Source organism: Nematostella vectensis, chromosome 11, assembly GCF_932526225.1.
Source record: "Nematostella vectensis chromosome 11, jaNemVect1.1, whole genome shotgun sequence".
In the NCBI taxonomy this organism is placed as follows: domain Eukaryota; kingdom Metazoa; phylum Cnidaria; class Anthozoa; order Actiniaria; family Edwardsiidae; genus Nematostella; species Nematostella vectensis.
The window spans coordinates 11,480,697-11,503,433 of NC_064044.1; the positions used below are offsets into that span (position 1 = coordinate 11,480,697).

At 40.3% G+C, this 22,737-nt stretch overlaps 3 protein-coding genes across 4 annotated transcripts; 1 reads left to right on the forward strand and 2 right to left on the reverse strand.

The window, feature by feature from the left end:
• Window positions 1-590: 590 nt before the first annotated feature.
• LOC5504405 (arf-GAP with coiled-coil, ANK repeat and PH domain-containing protein 2) lies at window positions 591-2,009 on the reverse strand. The gene has a single exon (XM_001625275.3). It carries the CDS (start codon window positions 1,741-1,743, stop codon window positions 1,108-1,110), a length of 636 nt encoding a protein of 211 aa, XP_001625325.1. The 5' UTR covers window positions 1,744-2,009; the 3' UTR covers window positions 591-1,107.
• Window positions 2,010-9,421: 7,412 nt separating this feature from the next.
• On the reverse strand, window positions 9,422-12,953 carry LOC5504417 (uncharacterized protein C2orf50). Its single transcript, XM_001625276.3, has 3 exons — window positions 12,570-12,953; window positions 10,962-11,001; window positions 9,422-10,432 (listed from the first exon to the last, which is right to left on the reverse strand). The coding sequence occupies exons 1-3, from the start codon at window positions 12,935-12,937 to the stop codon at window positions 10,247-10,249; spliced, it is 594 nt and encodes a 197-aa protein (XP_001625326.3). The 5' UTR covers window positions 12,938-12,953; the 3' UTR covers window positions 9,422-10,246.
• Window positions 12,954-14,843: 1,890 nt separating this feature from the next.
• Window positions 14,844-22,737, forward strand: LOC5504418 (elongation factor 1-alpha, oocyte form). Of its 2 annotated transcripts, none has more exons than XM_032372726.2 (7): window positions 14,844-14,990; window positions 15,494-15,664; window positions 17,138-17,317; window positions 17,598-17,894; window positions 19,232-19,400; window positions 19,736-19,992; window positions 22,226-22,737. In XM_032372726.2, exons 2-7 carry the CDS (start codon window positions 15,521-15,523, stop codon window positions 22,589-22,591), a joined length of 1,413 nt encoding a protein of 470 aa, XP_032228617.2. In that variant the 5' UTR covers window positions 14,844-14,990; window positions 15,494-15,520; the 3' UTR covers window positions 22,592-22,737. The 2 variants fall into 2 exon arrangements, with proteins under 2 accessions (XP_032228617.2, XP_032228618.2); XM_032372727.2 differs by having other exon boundaries at window positions 14,980-15,156.

The following is a 22,737-nucleotide window of genomic DNA, read 5'->3' on the forward strand; positions in this document are numbered from 1 at the left end:
GTCTTGACTTACATCGTGGACCTATCCAAGTGCAGAGTACGAAAAGAAATCTTAAACTAAAAATGGCGGTGAGTCTTAGTTGCGTCATGTTTCCGGAGAGAGAATTAACTTGCATATACTAGAAGCATAAACCATTAAACATTCATGAATGGTGACGAATTGGTAGTATCTTCCGGGGCGGGTCGTGGGTCGTCTTATATTTATCTTTATAATGATGAAAGTAACTAAAATACAACAAGATGGCATTTCGAACATTCCCTAGTAATAAATTTTATCTCAAGAAATATCGACCACGGAACATGCCACAGCAGCTTAGCGCTATATTATCGTTACCAACAAAATTTGTTTATTTGGATTAATCCCTCACGATCAAAATATTGGTTTCGACATAGGTGACGTCGTTTATATTTTATATTTCAATTATTGTCAGATAATCATTTGTTTTTCTCATTTATGTTGTTATATGTTGAAAAAATAATAAAACGGAAGTTATGTCATTAATATAGAAAAAAGAATATTGAAGAAGAATAGTCATGTTTAGAAAACAATTACCAGAATATTTTGTGTGTTTAAAAAATAAAACAAAAAAATCAGCTTTACTCATACTTTATTAAATATTTTCTGTAACAAGCTCGTATTCTCTTTTTTATCGAATAAAATTAAACTTTTCATACTCTAGTTTGTACATATAATAATAGTATTCACGGGCTCTACCGCCTTACAATCTCACAATCTTTCCATTGCTTGAATTTCACAGATAAATTTATGCGCCAAGTGACTCATAAAAGCCATATGTGCATATAAATGCATTTTCGGTATCTGTTAATTGACAACAAGTTGAATTATGTTGTTCAAACAAGAAAAGAGCATTGCAAAAATTGATTCTCAATCGATAAATCAATTTTCATAAGAGATATAATTTCTGTATCTTATTAATACACTTTCCGTTCTCACTTGATGTTGTGTTTCGATGCAAGTTTCGAAATGTCTTTTGGGCAAAATAAACAAGAATCCGCTATGGCAGAAAGGAATTAGGTTTCTTTGAGTATAATTAACAGAGAGAAATTATTCTGTGAAATGAGCCACGCGACTAATGCTTCTTAAATGCTAAATTTCAGAAAAGTTAATATAACTGTCTCTCCACTTTGTTTCCCAGACGGAAAATGCTTTCTGTTTTCGCTTGGTGATGGGGAAAGCAGCAGATAGTCTGTTTGGGTGTTGAGAATTTGCAGACCGCAGAGGAACTATTCTGTCTAAATCCCCGCTGCTTCCAAAGGCTGCTCGACTTCGCATCTGCGGTAAAGTCCGGATTGATTGTGTAGAGAGTGCTTCAAGAGAAATTGATCGTGGTAAAGAGCTCCCAGGTTCTCTTAGAAGTTCTTCGTCTGTTTTTCCTTCCTTTAGTGCGAGAACATACGATGAAATTGCCGTAAGAATAGCAGACAGCCATGCATTTCTTTCATCCTCAGAGAAACAGCATAGAAAGTAATTCTTCCCATCTGCGTGGATTTTCAAACAGTATTTTCTCTTCTTGTCTCCAATCTCGTCAATGTATAAAGATATATCTTTAAACGTGACGGCCCCTAAAGGCCTCCCTGCACAATCGCTTTTCTTCTTGAAATAAATAAGACCGTTCTTCTGTAGGACAAAATATCGAGCTTTCCATAATTTCCACACATGTCGACTTTGTTTAAAAAGGTACCCCTCACGAAGAATACCTTTGTCATAGTTTATAATCGCCATCACGAAGGCCTCAATGGTTGCAACTGCCACGGAAATGTGGCGAACACCGAATTTATATATAGGAGACGGTTGAGCGATTTCTCTTACCCGCGCAGTAGGCGTAATATTGACTTGTCCTTAGCAAGGAATCCGTCACAAAGCCCGTCACTCTAGAACTAAGGAAGACAAAAGGTTGAGCTGTAGAAGTCTTTGTTTGGAAGTGATAGTCTTGGTTCACCACTTCATGTGACTCGATGCGGGTCCTTGCACACACTGTTTATGCTTCAACTCAACACGCGCGTGTTATCTTGACGTCACGATACGCGTAAAGTTCACTTCCTATTTGCGAATTGTGTGTAACGGCGTTGCTCTCCCGTAGCTATATTAGGAAACAGAATCACGCAGTAGGAACTCATTATTATGTAATCGCGTTTTTCGCCTGAGATGTGTCATGCTTTTTCAACGTTGAACCATTCCTTATAGAGGCGTTTTTTTCCAAAACATTTTTAAAAGATACGCTAAAGATGGGGAGTAAAAAATGCAACAGGGTATCAGCGCATCGGAAAACTCGCGACGCCTGAAAAACAAGTAATTTTTGGAAAGGTCTTCGTATAAACTTGAAGGCTATGTGTATTAGGACAGGGGGAGGGGGGACTTATTTTAAAAGGCTTTGCCTAAAAGCGAAGTCGGTTTTTTACATTATTTTCTGATATGGATATCTTTTTAGATTATGGATTATTAAAAGCGGCATTGTCGTCACCCGTTTACTTCCGTTGGGCCCGACGGAAACCTCAACCGACAATAGACAAAATATTCTATTAGAATCCACGCTAGCCGCTCTAAATTATCATTCATACCCTCAAAGAAACTTCCCATAGACAGACTGTTTTAATAATTGCTCGAGCGAGCGTTAGCGAGCGAGAGCAAAACTAATCTCGCAGAGTTCACTATGTTCATACTCGATTCATTTGGGCGAACGGACGGCATCTGAAGACAGTTTTGGGCTCCCTGTGGCTAAAGCCGCCATCTTGGAAATGAAAACCACCCATCCCCTCCCCCCATGAACAATTATTATTCTATGCCTGTTCATACTCGACTCATTTGGGCGAACGGACGGCATTCGTGGACAGCTTTGGGCTCCCTGTGGCCACAGTCGCCATCTTGAAAGTGAAAACCTCCCATCCCCTCTCCCCATGAACAGCTATTATTCTATGCGTGTTCATAATACTCGATTCATTTGGGCGAACGGACGGCATTTGTGGAAAGTTTTGGGCTCCCTGTGGCTAAAGCCGCCATCTTGGAAATGAAAACCTCCCATCCCCTCTCCCCATGAACAGCTATTATTCTATGCGTGTTCATAATACTCGATTCATTTGGGCGAACGGACGGCATTTGTGGAAAGTTTTGGGCTCCCTGTTGAAATCAGTGTAGCGTGGCTCGCGGCACGTCTTCATTTAGCGAAATTTTCCGATGATCAGAGCTTCTTTGACTACACAAACATGTCGAAATTACAAGATTATTTAGTAAGTGTGAAAACTAATACCCGACATTTGATCGGTTTTATTTATAACATTGTTGGAAAAGTGAGATTGAGAAATGAGGTGTTCAATGTATAAACAAGTATAAACAAGGGTGTTACATTATCAGAGTCAAAGTGACAGTAAATATTTTTAGATCTTAGAAATTCTGCTTCATCTCCATTCCGCAAGCTAAACTACTATTTAGAATGCTGTGCCAACTGCAAAATTATGTACAGCATGTAACACTGCTTTTATTGACAATCATAGGCAAGTTATAAATCGACAATCACAAAAACTCCTTGATTGGAAGCTATGAACATTCCATTTGTAAAAATATGACATTGCATGGTTTAGGCAGAAGTGAAAACTTTAGGGTTCATCCTCGGGCCCAGGGTCTTCCCCTCATATCCCCCTTGCCCCTGGGGGTAGGGGAGGGTGGGACCCTTCGAACGAGGATGGGTCGGGCTCGGGTTTTCCCGAAAACAACTTCGTAGCCCAAGCATATGGTTTGTGCGAAATAACAAAGAGAATGGTATATGGAAAACTAAATATATCCATCCTGAAGACAATTTTTATCATTTTAACGATGCCTGTGCTGATTTGGAGGGTTATCCAAAGCTGCTCAGCCTGAATTTATCATTCTCGACCGTTTATATCGTTCCCCCAGCCCCAGAGCTTCTCGGTGCTGCAGCCTGCCAGACAAAACAGAGAGGGGGAGGCCCTTTTTTTCTTCGAATTTTCTAAATTTTATGTCGTTCCTTTTCTCTTTTTTGGGTGACTGTCATGACCAGTTGTTATTGGGAAATATTTTTTCGTAATTTATCAAGGGAGGTCAAGGACTGTCGATTAACTCAAGCTAACATTAGTTTACCTTGTACGTACCAATACGCTAGAGCACTTCACTTCTCCATGAGAACTTCTAGTTTTAAAATATTTTTCGCGTTTTCCGTTAAAAATCATCGGAGATTGTTACGTAATCAAGTAAACTGGTGACATTGCTGTCCAAGCGAAGTCGGCGTTATTGCATTTTTCTCTAGTATGGATAGCAGCCGTGCTGAAAAACGCAAGACTAGTTCCAGTACCGCGCGGTTAAACCAGCCTTTTTGTTTTGAAATGTCGGCTTTTTACCGGCGAACTGTAACATTTTGGCGAATGCTAAGAAAACTAGACCAAACCTAAGGCTATAATCTCCTTTATGACTCCCTCATTATCACACAAATCTGTCATCTTTTGAACAGTATGGTTTTAATGCTGTACAGTTAGTCAAATCAGCGAATGTGGTCAGCGGCACCGTACAGGTTGCCACGGTTTTTGTCTTGTCCGTAAAACCGTTTGCAATAGTTGATGTTGTATTCCAATACGTAGCCATGAGGCCTCAAGAAATGTATATGTTCCACCCTGGGCTTGTAGTCTACTTTTTTGCTCGTCTAATTAACTTCTGGCTGTCTCGTGGACGATCGTTTGTCAATGTATCTTCTGGCAGCCATCTTGGGATCAGCCATGCTTCCGATGTCCTTGAGCCGTCGAGAATTGTTTACAGCAGTTCCATCTTAAAGTCCATTGGTAAACATCAGCCCAAGCAACGTCTACCTGCCGAGTTATGGGATAATCTGGACGATTTGGGAATAAGGAAACCATTTAGATCAAGAAAAGCCAAAAAGTCAAGCAACAACCACCATGGTCACCCTGTGGTATTCCCCACAGGATTCCCACCAGGCAGTTCTGTCTCGGTATCACCATCACTGTTGCCTTCTCCTACGACAAGACTACACTACCTTAGGCCAGCATCTATACCGTCACTCCTACTGTGCAATGTTCGCTCCGTAGCTCCAAAAATTGACGAACTGGACTGTGTTGCGAAACTCAACCGCGCTGATGTCTTAAGCGTAACCGAGACATGGCTCTCTGATGATATTCCCGACTCGGCTGTCTCATTGCAAGATTACATTCTGTTCCGGAAAGACCGTCCCAATCGCAGAGGGGGAGGGCTTGCCCTCTACATACGGAGTGATATCAAGTGTAAGCGACTTTATGATGTTGAACTTGGGAACGACTCTATTCCTGAGACCCTGTGGGTGATCGCAAGACCTACCCGACTCCCTCGCTCTGTGTCCTGTGTGCTGTTCGGCACTATTTACCATCCACCTGACGCGAACAGCGATGATAACGAGGCTCTTTATCAGCACATCCAAGAGACTATAGACCAATGCTTATCCCAACACCCTGAGTGTTTGATATCCATATCTGGCGATTTCAATCCATCTTCGACCAATTTCTCGGCCTCTAAACTGAAACGATTGTGCGGTCTGACGCAAACTGTGAAAGTACTAACCCGGGACACTGGTACACTGGATTGGGTGTTGACAAATAGACCACACCTCCTGTCGAGCCCGGCCCAGCTGCCGAAAATTGGTACCAGTGACCACTATGCTGTCCTGGTAGAGCAGATACTAGAAAATTCTCCAAAACTGCGCAAACAATCATCTACTAGACGCGACACCAGGCCAAGTATACTGAGAGAGTTTGGCCAGTGGATCACTACTCACGACTGGTCAAACCTGTTCGGCGCTCACACCTGTCAAGCCAAGTTTGATGTCTTCTATAATACAATTACGGACGCACTCGATAGATTCTGCCCGTCTAGAGTTGTCCGTTCACATCCTTCAGACAAACCGTGGATGAATAATAAAATAAAGTCCTGGATTGCTAAGAGAAAATGCTTGCTAAATTCGGCAGCGACTCTGTCATCTTCAAATTCTGGCGCGGTAGAGTAGTCAGTGCCATTCGCACGTGTAAGCGCTCTTTTTATCAGTCGAAGGTGAAAAAGCTTAAGGACACCAATACGCGAAGGTGGTGGAGGGAAGTTAAAAACCTAACAGGACAGTCAATGAGCCAAGGGGAATGGTATAGTCAGTTAATAGACGATTCCTCCATCGCCAGCGTGGATAATCTGTGTAAGAAGATCAACGAGTTCTTCGTCCAGCTAACGTCTGATTTTAGACCTCTGTTACCCCACGACCACAGCCATTGTTGTTCCTGATGTCCCGGATCATTTCCTGGTATCATCGTATGAGGCTTATAAGTCTTTGCGAGGGATTCTCACCAACAAGGCACCTGGACCGGATGGGATCCTAGCCCTTATTCTTAAAATGTTTGCATTCGAACTGTCACCTATAGTAGCTGAGTTATACAACACATCACTAAAGGAAGGTCACCTCCCGGGTCTGTTGAAGTCGGCCAACGTGCGCCCCCTGCCTAAACTGAGCCCTCCTAAGAGCATCGAAACCGACATACGGCCGATCTCACTCACATGTCATCTTGCCAAAGCAATGGAAGGCTTCACTCTATCCAGATCACTTCCAGGTATCGTGCAACACCTAGACACGAAGCAATTTGCGGTGGCTGGGAAATCGTGCCAACACGCTATTGTGTACCTCCTGCAGTTGACACTAGAGGCTTTAGACCGAGGCGGCGTATGGGTGCGGTGGTTCTTTGCTGACTTTAAGAAAGGATTTGACCTAATAGACCACCACATCCTGTTAAATAAGCTTTGTAGCCTAGATATCCACAATGTCTACTCAGGTGGATTGCTTCCTTTTTAGAAGGTAGAACCCAGGTAGTAAGCATAGCATCCTCAACATCACCACCACTCAACCTCAATGGAGGGTAGTAAGCATAGCATCCTCAACATCACCACCACTCAACCTCAATGGAGGGTAGTAAGCATAGCATCCTCAACATCACCACCACTCAACCTAAATGGAGGGTAGTAAGCATAGCATCCTCAACATCACCACCACTCAACCTCAATGGAGGAATACCACAGGGAACACGTTTAGGTCCTATTCTATTCGCAGTTATGGTCAATGACCTTATCCGCTGCTGGCTTCCACGCGCGAAGTTCGTCGACGACCTTACAGCTATTGAAATTATTCCCAGAAACGCGCCATCCACATTACCATTTATAGTATCGCAGGTCCAGTCGTTCGCAACTAGCAATAATATGTGTCTGAATCCTACAAAATGCAAAGTAATGGCTGTTGATTTTTTGCACTATAATAGTTTTCAATGTCCTCCTATTGCGACCGGTGGTACCATCTTAGAAGAAGTCAAGTCCTTTAAATTTCTTGAGGTCTTCATTACTCACGACTTGACGTGGGAGGTACATTGTGACTCTATAGTGAAAAAAGCAAACCGGCGCCTGTATGCTATAAGGCAGCTAAAGCGCTGTGGCGTGTCTACTGATAACATTATAGTGGTTTATCGCTCCCTTGTGCGATCCACGCTCGAGTACGCAAGCGTCGTTTTCGCAGACCTGCCACGCTACCTTTCTGATTCATTGGCTGAAACCAGAAACGCGCCCTCGCCATTATCTATCCGGGCTTGGATTACAAGGATGCTCTAACTAGGGCAAACCTAGCCACCCTTGAAGATCGTCGGACTGATGCCTGCTGCAGGTTTATCTCTTGTTTGACGCCACAAAATCCAGTGTACCGGCTTGTGCAAGACCGCATTGAGGCTACTACCCATAGCTACCAGTTAAGAACGCGCACTGGCAATCACATCAAACCTTTTGCGACCAATAGATTTGGCAACTTTGTCACAAACAAACACGCGCTGGCCTTGGCTATCTGACTGCCCATACTACCTTTATATTTATTATATTGTATCAATTAATCAGTATTTATTATATTTGATATTGGAATCCTGTAATTTAGCTTTTAAGGCTACGAGAGGACTAATAAACGAGTATTGAAGTCAGCCTTTAGTACCTTTTCTCGAACGATTCAACACTACGATTGTGCTTGTTTTCGCCAGAGCACGCGCATGCGCATACGTTATTCAGCACTGTCGTATAGATATACATTGTCCTAAGATTTTGCTGATTTTCTTAAATAACTGTCACATTTGTGTAAGGTAGTGAAACATTTGTAAAAAGTCATGCCACATTTGTGGGACTCTTCATAAAAGTGGATGAGGGTGATCATCCTATCTTTTAAAAGTTCTACTAACTGTTATCCCTAACGGGGGGTTCACATATTTTTCCAATTCTGCTATCCCTGGGGGGTCTCACGCTAGTGGATCATCATTAATAACAACGGGACGACAGTGCTGAGAAACGCAAGACTAGTTCCAGTAGCTCAATATCAAACAAATCTGTCATCTTTTGTACAGTATGGTTTTAAACAGTAAGTACAGTAAGTCAAAACGGGGGGGGGGGGGGGGGGGGGGGGGGACAGGGAACTTTCATAGACACCGAAACACTTTTCGCGTAGAAAAACAATTAGCAATAATTGGCAATTACTTATCTTCGTCGGGACCACTTCGCGTAGATAAACAATTAGCAATAATTAGCAATTATTAATTTACGTCGGGACCACTTCGCGTTGATAAATAATTAGCAGTGGTTAGCAATCATTAATCTACGGCGGGACTGGGGCCTTTCATAGAAACGAGTGGAAACCTTGCAATTAGATTAATATATATATACGTATATATACACATGTGCATAGCATTCGAAGGATGAAGTGCGAAAAAGATTATTGCGGGTGGCTAAAGGTCGGCCACGCAAACACGTGCGGCCAGAGGTGCATGGACACCTACTGCAAGGTGCACCTCCAAAGGCTCCGTAAGGGCAGCCCCCTCCCCGTGCCGTGCAGGATCTGCGGCATAGGGACGCATTCGGAGACGCAGTTGTGCCGCACCTGCGGAGCGAATCGTGCAGGGCAGAGGAAGCGCGGCACCGAGAGGCGCGCTCGGGAATGGTTCGCACTCGGTATCGCAGCCGGCGGGACTGGGTGGCACAAGGCATACCCAAACACCAGTCCCGCAGGCTGCTATAGGGGCAATTAGAGACTGGGTGGCACAAGGCATACGCAAATACCCGTCCTGTCTGATACCGCAGGGCTGCGATACGGGCAATTAGCTGTGCCCTTAAAATAAGTAAACGAGAAGAGTACTCCCCCATAGGGGAGCACTCTTTATGGCAGTAAGGAGGGGTAACCGCCGTAGACCCTCCCGCTAGATCCACTATACTGCTGTGGTCATGGCAACAAATAAAATAATAAACCAATGAATGTAGCCTGCTAAACTAATAGACAGAAGGATTCGATTCCCTGGCACAGATAAAGTAGGAGAGAGGTTGCTCAAAGTCAACTTTCTTTATACAAGTTTTTTTCATGAAATTCTGCATCAAAAGCACACAAGATACTGTATTTATTATGTTAGATTTTTCAGTGGCAAATATGGTTGGCTGGTAGAGTGATAATGGCTAATCTTTTTAGCCTGTTCTATTTCCATTGCCAACTGGCAGACACAAATTTCTTTGGATCCAGAGGTATGAGTTTCCCATTTAGACTATCCAAAATCAGTGACATGCACTAAGAAATCATATGATTTTAAGTGGCCAATTCAAGTCAAAATTAACATAGAAATAGCTGTGCCATCATATCAAACAGTGACAATAAAATTTCAATAAAAAGATGCCCTTTCTGGCTTGTTAGTGTTAAAAATTTTTTTTGTTGTTCTTAATATTTGCCTCTTACAGCTGGAGCACACACAAGTAGGACACCCAAGTCATGATTTCTTAATGCAAGTCGTTTCATACCTAGAAGCTGATGACAATGTAGCCTGAGTATCAGGCGAATTTATTTTTCTTGGTATATACTTTACAGGGAAAGAAAAAAAGGCCTGACACTTGGAGTAATGTGAGTGATAATTTGAATTTACGAAAAAATTGTGTGATTTTTCTGTTGCCATGGCTCCTGTCTAAATGTAATAGTTCTCTAAATGTAACTGCTGGATATTGTAGTATTATCTCTTCTGTACCTAGTATATGGTATACATGATCCCATTCAAGGGTGTATATATTCCAAAGATTGCACCCTTCAAATCTTTTGAATTCATGAGAGCTAACAATTAAATATTTTTGGCACCTATGTACAATAAAAATATAAAACTTCTAATAAACTATGTAATGCTGTTTGGATTAGGAGCCTTATCTTTCATTCACTGATAAAGAGTTCTTTGTTCCTGCGTATCCTATAGTCTGTTAATCGCTCAAGTCTTTGCATGGATCTTGCAGGGGCGCTTTTCACACGACGACCAATATTTTGGTTTGTAGTGTTTGGAGATTGTTTAGAAAAGACTGATACCTCTGCTGGTAGTTCTTTTTTAGGTTTGGGTCTTCCCTAGAAGAAAGGAATAGAAAAACAGATGATTCATGAGAGAAATGGCAAAATAAACTCATTAATCAGGGGTTTTATTTGGCACCCGCAGCCGGCGGAAGCGCGAGCTATTTTAGACGAGCGCCGGCTATTTTTTTAAAAGTCGACAAGTTTTATTTGAACTAAAAAAAAAAGTAACTTTCACCCCCTACTTATCAATCCCCACCGCCTGCTCTGAAAGTTAATGAGAGCCCTGTTAGGGAGAGACATGGGAAGATCCAGAAGTTCCAGAAAGGGGGGGGGGGGGGAGAAGCAAGAGTTTCAAGAAAGAGGGGCCTGAAATCATTGTTTTTCCACAGATTTTCCTTATATTTCTTGTTATTTTTTGGCAAAATATCTGAAAATAGGGGGGCCACTCGGCCCAACCCTAGATCCACACCCCCAGGGCCCCACAGATACAGTAACATATTCTCAGGGCCTATCGAATGACGGGAGATTTGAAAGTCATTTAAGCAAGGGAATGTCAAGAATGTTTGGATAATGATGATTTTACCTTAGGATCAAAATCCTTCAAAAATCCCCAGTTTTCTTCCCTGTAGAGAAAATGAAAGGATATTAGTGCCATTGTGCTTCAGAAATTGAATAAAATTTAATTAATTTAAAAATTAAGTATTATTAGTATTATTATCATCATTTTACGAGGAGTATATTAGTGAAAAATAGGTTCAAGCAGAGGTGTGGACAGAGGTACGGAATTGACTCCTCAGAATAATGAGGGAGGATTCTTTGTATCACTCAAGAAACAAAGCCTCCTAGTTGCAGCCATTGTATCGGAGTTGTATCGGATTTTTATCAACAAGTGAGATGCCCTATCCTATCCCTGGGGACCTTGAGCATGCATTGAAGCCTCACATACATACTTCCCAAAACAAAGCCTTCTACATAAAAAATTATTAACCTCTGAACAAAAATAGCAACTTCACTGAAGAAAATTGGTAAAAGAAAATCTTGTTCAGTATTTTTCTATCTTTCCATTAACTCTGTACAAAGTAGTTGCAATTAATCAGATGATAGATTTGGGACTGTGTGAATCTAAAGCTGTTGAACCCTTTAATACACTTGATGTTTTATTAACCAATTGCATCATCATTTTCAATGGAAAGTAAAAGAGAAGGAACACAGTGACTATTCCGAGCTGAAAAATTGCACCATTTCCATTTTAATATTTGTTCAATTTTTATCATGCCCTATCCTACCCCTGGGGACCTTGAGCCAATATTCTATGCATTGAAGCCTCAGCCGAATACTTCCCAAAGCACAGCCTTCTACTTAAAAATTTATTAACTCCTGGTACAGTCATTTGACAAAATCCTGCTATTTCATTAAATGTCGCAAACATGTTTTGGACCTATCATAATTCAATATTTAAAAAAAAAATAAAACATCAAAGCTGTCAAAACAACTTGTCAAACGTTTTTGGGGCGTTTCTCTGTACCAAATATAAGTCATATTGCGGCAATGAACGACAGTTTGGATTTGCTAAACTCAATGTGATATAGTGGCCCAAGCCTGCCTTGCCAAACGAAGGTTGTACTTTTGCAGAAACCCCCACGGAATCGTACCTTGGATTCTTACATCTACAACCATTTGGAATTTATTTGTTTTGCCTATTTAGAAGTGAAAAAAACTTTGTTACCAAGGGTATCTGATTGTATGGGTGGAAAGAGCAAGAAGTTATAATTCCCCTTTCCTTAGTGATTTTACATTAAAAACTAGAATAAACCTTGAGCATTTAAGACATGCACTAATTATAAGGCAGAGGATTTTCATTAACTGATGCAAATTATGAGTAGAAGATGATTGTTTTGATAAACACTGTTATAAACACTGTTTACGACTACAACTTGTCAATATTTACTTTGGGTTTCTTAGATATTCTGTGCTGTAGGGTCAGTAGAGTTAGAAAATATGTTTTTTTTTAAAAGGTTTGCTGCTACACTAAATCAGTTATTGCCTGTATTCAATAGCAATTCTAAAGAATACACAATTGTTTTCTTTTGACTTGACTGAAACTGCAACACACACAATGACTGTCGTTCGGCCCGAAAGTTACAGTAGCTTTCTCATAAGAACGCCTTCCATCTCGAATTAGAACACTTACCACTTCCTTGTCATCTTTCCTTCATTCCTACACTGATTTTTCCATATTTCATCTTCTTTAACAACATCACATCTAGCGTATTCTCTCTCGGAAAATGTTCTTGGTGGAGCAGATTTTACGCGCTCCTTCAAGCTTTTCGGCGTACACTTCTCGTGGTACATACTCGGGTTTGTAGGAGTATTTCTCCATGTTGCTTCAGGAAAGCGGTACCCCGCTGAAGTTGCTCTCAACCTTGCTTGGGCAGAAGACATTGTGATAGATTTTACGGCTTCAAGGGTCAAAATTAGTAATAATACCGATGTAAACGCCGACAGGGTTTCTAAAACAAACCTCAGCACCGTGCCTTTTGAATTTGAGGTAAAAGTCATGTGACCTTTCAGCTGCCCTGTGGTGTTGCGTAGCAACGAGTGAATAACCTTAGACTCCCAATATTACAAATACAAAAGTAATCTCTCGTAAGGCAAGTGAATGAAGAACAGAGGCGGATCTAGCTTTTCGCTAAAGGGGGGGAGGGGGTTGGCTCAGTGACAAAGGGGGGAAAGCGATTTTCTTTGTTACATATGGCTTTCTGGCAGCCCAAGGGGGGGGGGGGGGGGTTAAACCTCCCCCTAGATCCGATACTGTTAGAATGTAATAAACTCGGTGACACGAACCGCAGTGCATAGGTAAAAAGGGGTTAAAAAATGCCCGAAGCCAATTACCTCCCTGGTACCCAGGGTAGACGCCGATTAGCCAGGGATACATTCTTTTTTATAACAGAACGTCTTATTTTAAGTTGAGGCGGGGCCGTTCTTATTTTTGGAGCATTAAAATATTCTGAACGATGTTCTTGAATTTTAGATTCCACTTAGCCACAAAGAATATTCTTCCCCCTCCCACCTCCCCCCTTGGGCTGGCCTGGATTCCAAATGGAATGGAGCTCGAAAGCAGCTCGAAAGCTCGAAAAATGTCTCAAATAGTGTTTACTCATACCCTTTTTCCTGCCAAGCTTCTGTTATTTTATCTGTTCAACACAGTACCGATGAAACTTATTTTCTTTTCAGGGACCTTCTCAACAAACTAAAGATGGTCACAGTAACTGTTTTACTCTTCTTATTACGAGTCATAAAGTTTACGAAATTTATTAGTTTTCTTATATGGAACTGACCGCGTTTGGCAAAACGCGGCTGAGTTGTTGTATGTCCGCAATTTTGAAAGCAGATAATAAACATGCGAACAAAAAAAAGGGCTGGACACTCTAGCCTCCCTCGCAGGGGTTTTTCCACAGATTTTCCTTACATTTCTTGTTATTTTTTGGCAAAATATCTGAAAATAGGGGGGGGGCACTCGGCCCAACCCTAGATCCACACCCCCAGGGCCCCACAGATACAGTAACATATTCTCAGGGCCTAACGAATGGCGGTAGATTTGAAAGTCATTTATGCAAGGGAATGTCAAGAATGTTTGGATAATGATGATTTTACCTTAGGATCAAAATCCTTCAAAAATTCCCAGTTTTCTTCCCTGTAGAGAAAATGAAAGGATATTAGTGCCATTGTGCTTCAGAAATTGAATAAAATTTAATTAATTTAAAAATTAAGTATTATTAGTATTATTAATGTCTCAAATAGTGTTTACTCATACCCTTTTTCCTGCCAAGCTTCTGTTATTTTATCTGTTCAACACAGTATCGATGAAACTTATTTTCTTTTCAGGGACCTTCTCAACAAACTAAAGATGGTCACAGTAACTGTTTTACTCTTCTTATTACGAGTCATAAAGTTTACGAAATTTATTAGTTTTCTTATATGGAACTGACCGCGTTTGGCAAAACGCGGCTGAGTTGTTGTATGTCCGCAATTTTGAAAGCAGATAATAAACATGCGAACAAAAAAAAGGGCTGGACACTCTAGCCTCCCTCGCAGGGGTTTTTACGCAGCGAGCAGGCGAGCGACGCCTGCCTAAAACGCCTGCTAGGGAGGCTATAAACACTCGGTCTAGCGAATGATTTTAAGGTGAAGAAAGATATAAGCAAAAATTGCATTGATTTTATGTGCCTGCATTGTTCTTCATTTATTTCTTTTTATGAAAAATGCGAGTTTTCTGGTCTCTTCTTTGTGGTCCGTCAAGCTTTTATTTTGTTGGGCGTTTTTCTTATGAATCTCAGTCTGAAAATATTAAAGAATCAGTCATTTGTATTATAAATACACTATTTTTTATTTATTTTACAGTGATTTGCTTTTGGTCTATTTTCCGGTCAACAAGCTTTTGCCGTTTACTTCGGTAAGAAGTCGGAAAACCGAAGCATTACCGAACTGTAGCATTACGCAATACACGGGAGGAAATGGTGAAATAGTCTTACCCCCCTCTTAGGAGAAGAGATAAATTGTTCTGGTGACATGTGACCGGCCTCTTTCTTCATTCACTCCCGCAAGGCTATAGGTGAGGTTTTTAGATGCGGCGAAGTCTCACATTTTTATCTAGAAATACTTCGTTGAAAATCAGGCCATCCTCACTTCACATTGTTCGAAACATATCGAAGAGTTATTTTATTATACTTTAAATCGAATATTACCAAAGATTCATTCATATTTGGTCGGCAAAATTGGTTCGTATTTTACAAAATCCCTCTCTCGCTTAGATCACTCTCGCTCCCGTTAGTACGTTCCAAAGTTTCTTTTTGCTATTTCATGTCATCACATAACTCATTTAGCTAAAACCAGAGTTATTCATCTACTATATATCATATTTTAAGTGTTAAATGCGTCGAAGTTTCGCTCCGCGTAACTTCTTGGCAAGCCACTATATTTTGCGTGTGACGTGTTCGTTTTCAGTCTCTGTTGCTCCTCGTGTCTTCTGGTCATTTCGACGATTCTCTCCGTATTTGGACGGTTAAGTGTTTTCAGTATTCTACTTATAACTTCTGGTGTTTTTTTTCCCCAAAGTCCTGAGTGTTAAACCAACCAACCACCATGCCAAAGGAAAAGATCCATATTAACATCGTCGTTATCGGCCACGTCGACTCCGGTAAATCTACCACCACCGGCCATCTCATCTACAAATGTGGTGGTATCGACAAGCGAACCATCGAGAAGTTCGAGAAGGAATCCAGCGAGGTATTATGCTTTTCTTCATGTCTGCTGTTTATGTCAAAATTGAAGTTTGAGTTGTCTTGTACACATAAAATATATTTCCTCTTTAAACTGAGCAAAAAGCGTACTGATCAGACTAAAAAAGAGAAATTGTCGCTAAATCCTACACGGAAACCTGAAACACGAGGTGGCAATGAATAACTAAAGTCACCAATCTATCTCGGTGACTCATGCATTAGTTATCCTGTTGTGTGCCCATGTGAATTAATTCTTTTATTTTGGTTTCACATCCAAAACCTAAAATATGAGGTCCAAAATTTGTTAAATGTTTTTAACACATTGACCCCTCAACCGGCCTGTACCGGCTTCGGGAAGTACCCACAACCAAAAAATTCATAAATGCAAAATAAACAACAAGATAAAGATACTCAGGCATCAGTCTAAGGGATAAATGGTCTTGCAGATATGCATCCAACCAAGGTGTTGGCATCTACTCTTAAGCCAAATAATAGTACAGGTTCTTTGACAAATCTCAAATCAAACAAGGAGAGAAAAGCAGAATCACCCCTCTCAATAAAACGCTCAAAATACCACACAAGGGAGAGAGATCAGCAAACACAGCTCAAGACACAAATAGATACCTTTATTCTGATCCTCCAGGTACATTTCCATGGCCTCAAAACACAATGTCCACTCCTTGAAGGCTTGTACAACCACGAAGATGTCTTTACGTATTGCAAAACATTCTGGGAGATCCAGGGGAAAATTCATGAGGGGAGGGCCAGTCAACACTCCTCTCCCCAAAGTCAGATGATTTTTGATAAGTCTTTTCACCCCGAAGCCAAACAAATAATTCCAGGTCATACAGACCCAGAATAGCAGTGTAAACAATTTTGGAATCAATTTGGTTTAAGAAAAGACAGCATTTAGGGGAGATGTGGTGATTCATTAGAAAATTATATTCTCATCCAGGCAAAGCCAAACAAGAAAAAATCATCATAAATCCACCTTTCCTTGCAAATATCCATAAGCAAAGCACTCAATTATGCCTCAGTAGACTTCATGATGTCCTGAGACACTCTCCTAATATGCTCATAGCTGTATTTTTGATGAAAAATACAAGCAACCATCAACTTGTGCTGGCTTCAGCACAACGACGAGGGATTAAAAGTGGGGACTGCAAAGCACTGTTGGAAAGCTTGGCTACTGCTGACAAGTGCAGCTGTGTTTGACGGGCTGTATAAAACTCAGAATAGGGGGGAGGTATCTGTTTTCAGTCTGTTTTTTGTAAATTCAGCTAAAAAAAAAGCCAGGAGTCAATGGGTTAAATCCATTTTCTTTCATCAGGAGTTAGTAATACCACCCTTGCACATGTTTATTGACTATACAATAAGCCAATTTTACTGTCAAGTACTCTCACATGTGCAAATACCAGCATATTTGTTCTGATGTATGGACAATTCTCAATATTCTCCAACTATAACTTCCTTTTTCTAGATGGGCAAAGGCTCCTTCAAGTATGCTTGGGTTCTTGACAAGCTGAAAGCTGAGCGTGAACGTGGTATCACCATTGACATTGCCCTGTGGAAGTTCGAGACCTTAAAATATTATGTCACCGTCATTGATGCACCTGGACACCGTGACTTCATCAAGAACATGATCACTGGAACATCACAGGTAAGTTGTAAAACTGTAGGACTGCTATTAAGATCTGCCTTGTAGCTGTGAGCCTGGTTCCCAGGCGGAGGTTAGTATTAATTCAGGGATAAATATGGCTATCGGGGAATTTGATGGGGTAAGAACTTTATTTAACACTGGATTCACATTAACCTGCTTTCAAGAAGCAAATAGAAGCGAATCGATTAACTGGCTTATTGAAAGTACAGACAGAAATTTTAAGCTCAGTCCCAACAGTATTATAGGAAGATTGCATTGTTTTTTTATTTTATTTTTCTAGGCTGATTGTGCAGTGCTTATTATTGCCTCTGGTACTGGTGAGTTTGAGGCTGGCATCTCTAAGAATGGACAGACACGTGAGCATGCCCTTCTTGCTTACACCCTTGGTGTAAAGCAGATGCTCGTCTGCGCAAACAAAATGGACAGTACTGAACCACCCTACAGTGAAGCAAGGTTCAAAGAAATCCAAAAGGAAGTAGCCAATTTTCTGAAGAAGGTTGGCTTCAATCCTAAGGCAGTGCCATTTATACCAATATCTGGTTTTCATGGAGACAACATGCTTGAGAAGAGCGAAAATGTGAGTAGCACCTTGAGTATAACTGTATTTAGTATGGAGGAAAGGAAGAATATTGCCATTTGTCCTTAACTGCAGGAATCTAGAATCATTCCTACAGGTGCCATGAGACAATGCTTTGTTGTCACCATTTTGTTTGTACGAAGCATACACTTCTTCACCACTTGTCTGAACTTTTGTGGGTTGTTTATGATTTGTTGGACTTTGACCCTGTAAAACACGTGACAACTTGTCAATGCAGAAAGAGTGAATTTCTTTGCTTATCAAAATTTGAAGTTTTGGAAATATCTGCAAATGAACACTGCCAGTTAAAGTCCATATATCCTTTCAAAGTTGATAGACTTTGTCAATTCTTTATATTTTCATCTTCCAAATGGTATGTGGTTTGTATGGACCCTATAAAACACACTTTCGAGTGGATAACTCAAATCTGTAATATTGAGGTATTTTGGTCCACCTTCCGAAAACAGGCCGTGAACTGAAAGGCCCAGGTCCAGTCATCATTTGTGACTTAGATCGAGATATCAACCAAATTACATGGGAAAACATGTGCACGCTAAACCGGTTCCCGTCTTCATGTCTTCTTAGTTATTGCTGAAGAACGTTGTAAGTTTACAACTTTTACTTTCATCTTTATATCTCAACCTGATAGTCAAATGATTATTTAACTTCAGGAAACAAATCTGCAAAAATTTAGCAGATATTTTTTGGTCTTTGAATTGTTTTTGCATTGTGGGCTCGCTGCATTTGCAATCAAGAATGGCGACACCCTCACGAGCGCGTGCTGTTTTTTAAACCTACCACAAAATGATATTTTCTTTTTTTGCATACAATTATCGACTTAAAATTATTCTTCGCTTCATTGTGGGCAGCATTGCAATAAAAAAACTTTTTGCCAATATTTTGTGGTATTGCCATCTCTGAATTTTAACGGATTTCAGGAAAATACATTGTTTCAGATTTTCCCGACAAAACTTGGAATTATTCACTTGATTCAATCTCCTTTCGCACAGCCAGAAGAATTTTCAAAGATCTGTAGAAAATTCAAATTCCAATCAAATTCAATTCCATTTCAGAATTTGAAAGTTTATCTATGCTTTGTTTTGGCTAGATTGATATAAGTGAAAGGTTTTAAGAACTTAAAAGTTAAGCTACCACTGACCCAAGACGGTATGATCATGGATGTTTGCAAGATGAGGTTGATTCAATGGGATAATTGTTTGTTTAGGTTTCACCGAGTGAGAAAGGAATTTTCTAGTGAATGGCCTCATTCTCTCCAATGTGGTACATTTTTTACTAAAGAATTGTTCATTGAATAGGCTGTTCTTAATTTTTTGTAGATGCCATGGTTCAAGCAATGGACAATTGAGAGGGTGGACCCAGCAACCAAAAAAGAAGCAAATGCCAGTGGAGTTACTCTGTTTGAGGGTCTCGATTCTATCCTACCTCCTTCAAGACCTAGTGGGTTGCCTCTTCGCTTACCACTCCAGGATGTCTACAAGATTGGAGGTTTGTTATTGTACCTCTCCACACTCCACTTCTGGTCCTACAAAAAGATATATTAAACCCCAAAAAAAAGCAGATAAAGGGATGCCAACATTACCATATTTGCCTGTTTGAAACACACTCTTGGGAATCGCAAAAATGTCCTTGGGTCTTGCTGCCTATTATATGAGGAGCCTGTTGTTTTTAGCATGACAAAGCAATAGTAAAGCTATATTCAATAACAAAATGCATCAATCCCATCTGGAAAACAGTCATGCCTCATTTCAATGTGCATAGGTGATTATCTAAGCCAAATATTTTCTTATACTAAAATTAATTACAATGTTTTCTTTTTCCAGGTATTGGAACAGTGCCTGTAGGCCGTGTTGAGACTGGTGTCCTAAAGCCAGGAACGGTTGTGACATTCTCCCCTTCCAATATCACTACTGAGGTCAAGTCCGTTGAAATGCATCACGAGAGTCTGGCTGAAGCTCTTCCTGGTGACAATGTTGGTTTCAATGTAAAGAACGTGTCTGTGAAGGATATCAAGCGTGGTAATGTTGCTGGTGATTTCAAGAACAACCCACCTAAACCATGCAAGAGCTTTACTGCTCAGGTAATTTAATATGACAACTGCTTTAAGTATGCCTAAAATTGCTTCATTTGTTAGCTTACTGGTTCCTGCTAAAAAAACAACTTAGGCTATTTTTTGGTGTTTGTTTTGATTTAACCCTTTCACGCCCAAGTTTTTTCTGACTGACGCACAAAAAATGACACCAGGTCTTCAGTTTTTATAGATTTTTTCTTTTTCCTTAGAATTTTATGGGCTGACATAGTAAGAACAAATATTGCCCACATAATTATTGATCAGAATAAAGTACTGGTTTTCCAAATATTGTATTGCAACAATTTTTATAAGCAGGCAAAGACAAACTTTTTTGAATTTAGCACAATTTAACCACGTGCTCGTCATTTGTTAGTTCCAGTTTATGCATGTTTTCAGATAAACTACATCAAATTAACTTCAAAGATTCAGAGTTAACTCTTTAGGGAAGCATATCCAAGTATTACACATAGCTATTTTTCAGGTTTAAGCGAGCTGGTTGTGATAGTCATGTCAGCACCCTTTCTACACAATACAGCATCAACATGGTGGCAATAAAAGCACGGCTTGCATGATCATTTCATTTCTAAATTTTAGCAGCTTTATTTCATGGATTGAACAAAACTCAACTGTACATTTTTGCTCATGATTGTCTAATTGGTTGACAATTGGCCATAATCTGTGAATAAATCAAGTATAGCACAACAACACGAGGATTTGAGAACATCATCATCATCATCGAGTGGTGACTATTGAACAAATTCAAGATGGTATTGTGAAGAATTTTCTGCATTGTTGTTCAGGTGCGGCCAAAATAGGCTTGCAAGAAAGTATTGTTTGCTGCTATTGGTTTTGAAATATCCAACTGGACGAGAAACAGTCTTTTTCACTCAAATATTTGCGAATTGTTGTCAATAGTCCGATGCCATGAGTACTTACAAAAATACCGAGATGGTGGCTGAATTTATTCACCGCTAGTTCCTGCATCGTTCGCTGTTGCTCTCAACCCACTCAGAATCTTTCTCTTCGTTTCCTTTTTGCCATTTAGAAGTGCCTCAAACAAGTTCGTTCGATTGACAAGAAATTCAATCAATTCAGAATGATGAAAATATAAAAAAACAAAGTTCAAAGTCATTATTTGGATGATTCTTCAGTCCGATGAATGGAGTAGCTTCTTGTTCCTCAATGGCAGTACCAATTCTGTACCAAAGTTGGTCTTTCGGTCGCAAAATACCGACATTTTTCTGCTAGAAGTTAGCCCACTGCCATCGTTGTTTACCGATTGTGAATCTGTCTCTCCCAGGCTGTAAAACTCTTTTAAATCGCTATCAAAATCACCCAAAATATCACGAGTCTAGTCCATGATCTAAAGGCAAGGTCCGTGGTCGTGGATGGATTTCGAACTCGCGAAAAAATTTTAACTTTGGATAAAAATTTCATGACGAATGGTTCGTTGTACTGACTTGAGCTGTAAGAGAGAAACGTGCAGAATTTCATGCTCTATCGATTCCACGTGTTAGGTTTCCATATAAGGCAGTCCTTTTGTCTTTTTGTCCAATGACAAAAAGGCATACAGAAAAATACGGAAAATTCCGTATCTAGGCGTAAAATTGCTCCAAAACGCCCTGACAACATTCCCTATAATGCCTGTAACGCCCGGTTTTTGCTTGCGTGTGGAAAAAACTCTAGCTCCCATCCTGTAAGGGAAGCATCTGAAAATTGATCTGTGGTGTTTCAAAGAATAAACCAATCAAATGAGCTTTCTGGGGCAACTCCTAGCAACCAAGCAAAGGGGGTGATGTCTTACAGCATTCAGACAAATCACGTGCAGCATCTATATTGGATTTCTGGCGATCTGACAGCACTCTTCAGATTGAAATATTTTCCCTAGTTTCTTGCTTTTAAGGGAGATGATTGGCATACTTGAGCTGGTACACTTAGAGAGGATATTGTTAGCACTTAAGAAGATCATTTTATTGAAAAATAGCTGGGAATAATTGAGCCTAACTGCATCAGACTTCAAAATTCATTTTCACATATTTGAATTCCACATCTATTTACAAATAAGTTGTTTTTTTTTTTTGCTCGTAGATTTCTGAATAAGTTGTTTTTTCTGCTTCAGTAAATTTGCAAAACTTGTGAAATTAACTAGGGAGAGGGAATCCGTCAGGTTTTTTTTTCTCAGGAGCGATTTGGTACAAAGTATTGCATTTTTATATCTATTTATTTCTTATTTAATCATTAGGTCATTGTTATGAACCACCCTGGAGAGATCCATGCAGGATACAGTCCAGTCCTTGACTGTCACACTGCTCACATTGCCTGCAAGTTCGATAAGCTCTTAGAAAAGATTGATCGTCGTAGCGGGAAGAAGCTTGAAGACAACCCTAAAATGATCAAGACTGGTGATGCCGCCATGGTCGAGATGATTCCTTCCAAGCCTATGTGTGTTGAGACCTTCACTGAATTCCCTCCTCTTGGCCGCTTTGCTGTTCGTGATATGAAACAGACTGTTGCTGTTGGTGTGATCAAGTCTGTTGATAAAACTGAAGCTGCTGGAGGCAAGACAACCAAGGCTGCCACCAAGGTTATCAAGGGAGGAAAGAAGTGAATTGAAGTATCAAAGCAGTTGTAATGCTCAGAACATTTCTTCAAGAAATAAATGGCTGTCCAATTTCAATCTTGTGACACAGATTTTCAGCATTGATTAAATCAGCTGCTATAGTAGAAGTAAAAAAAATGTTACTGTTGAAAATA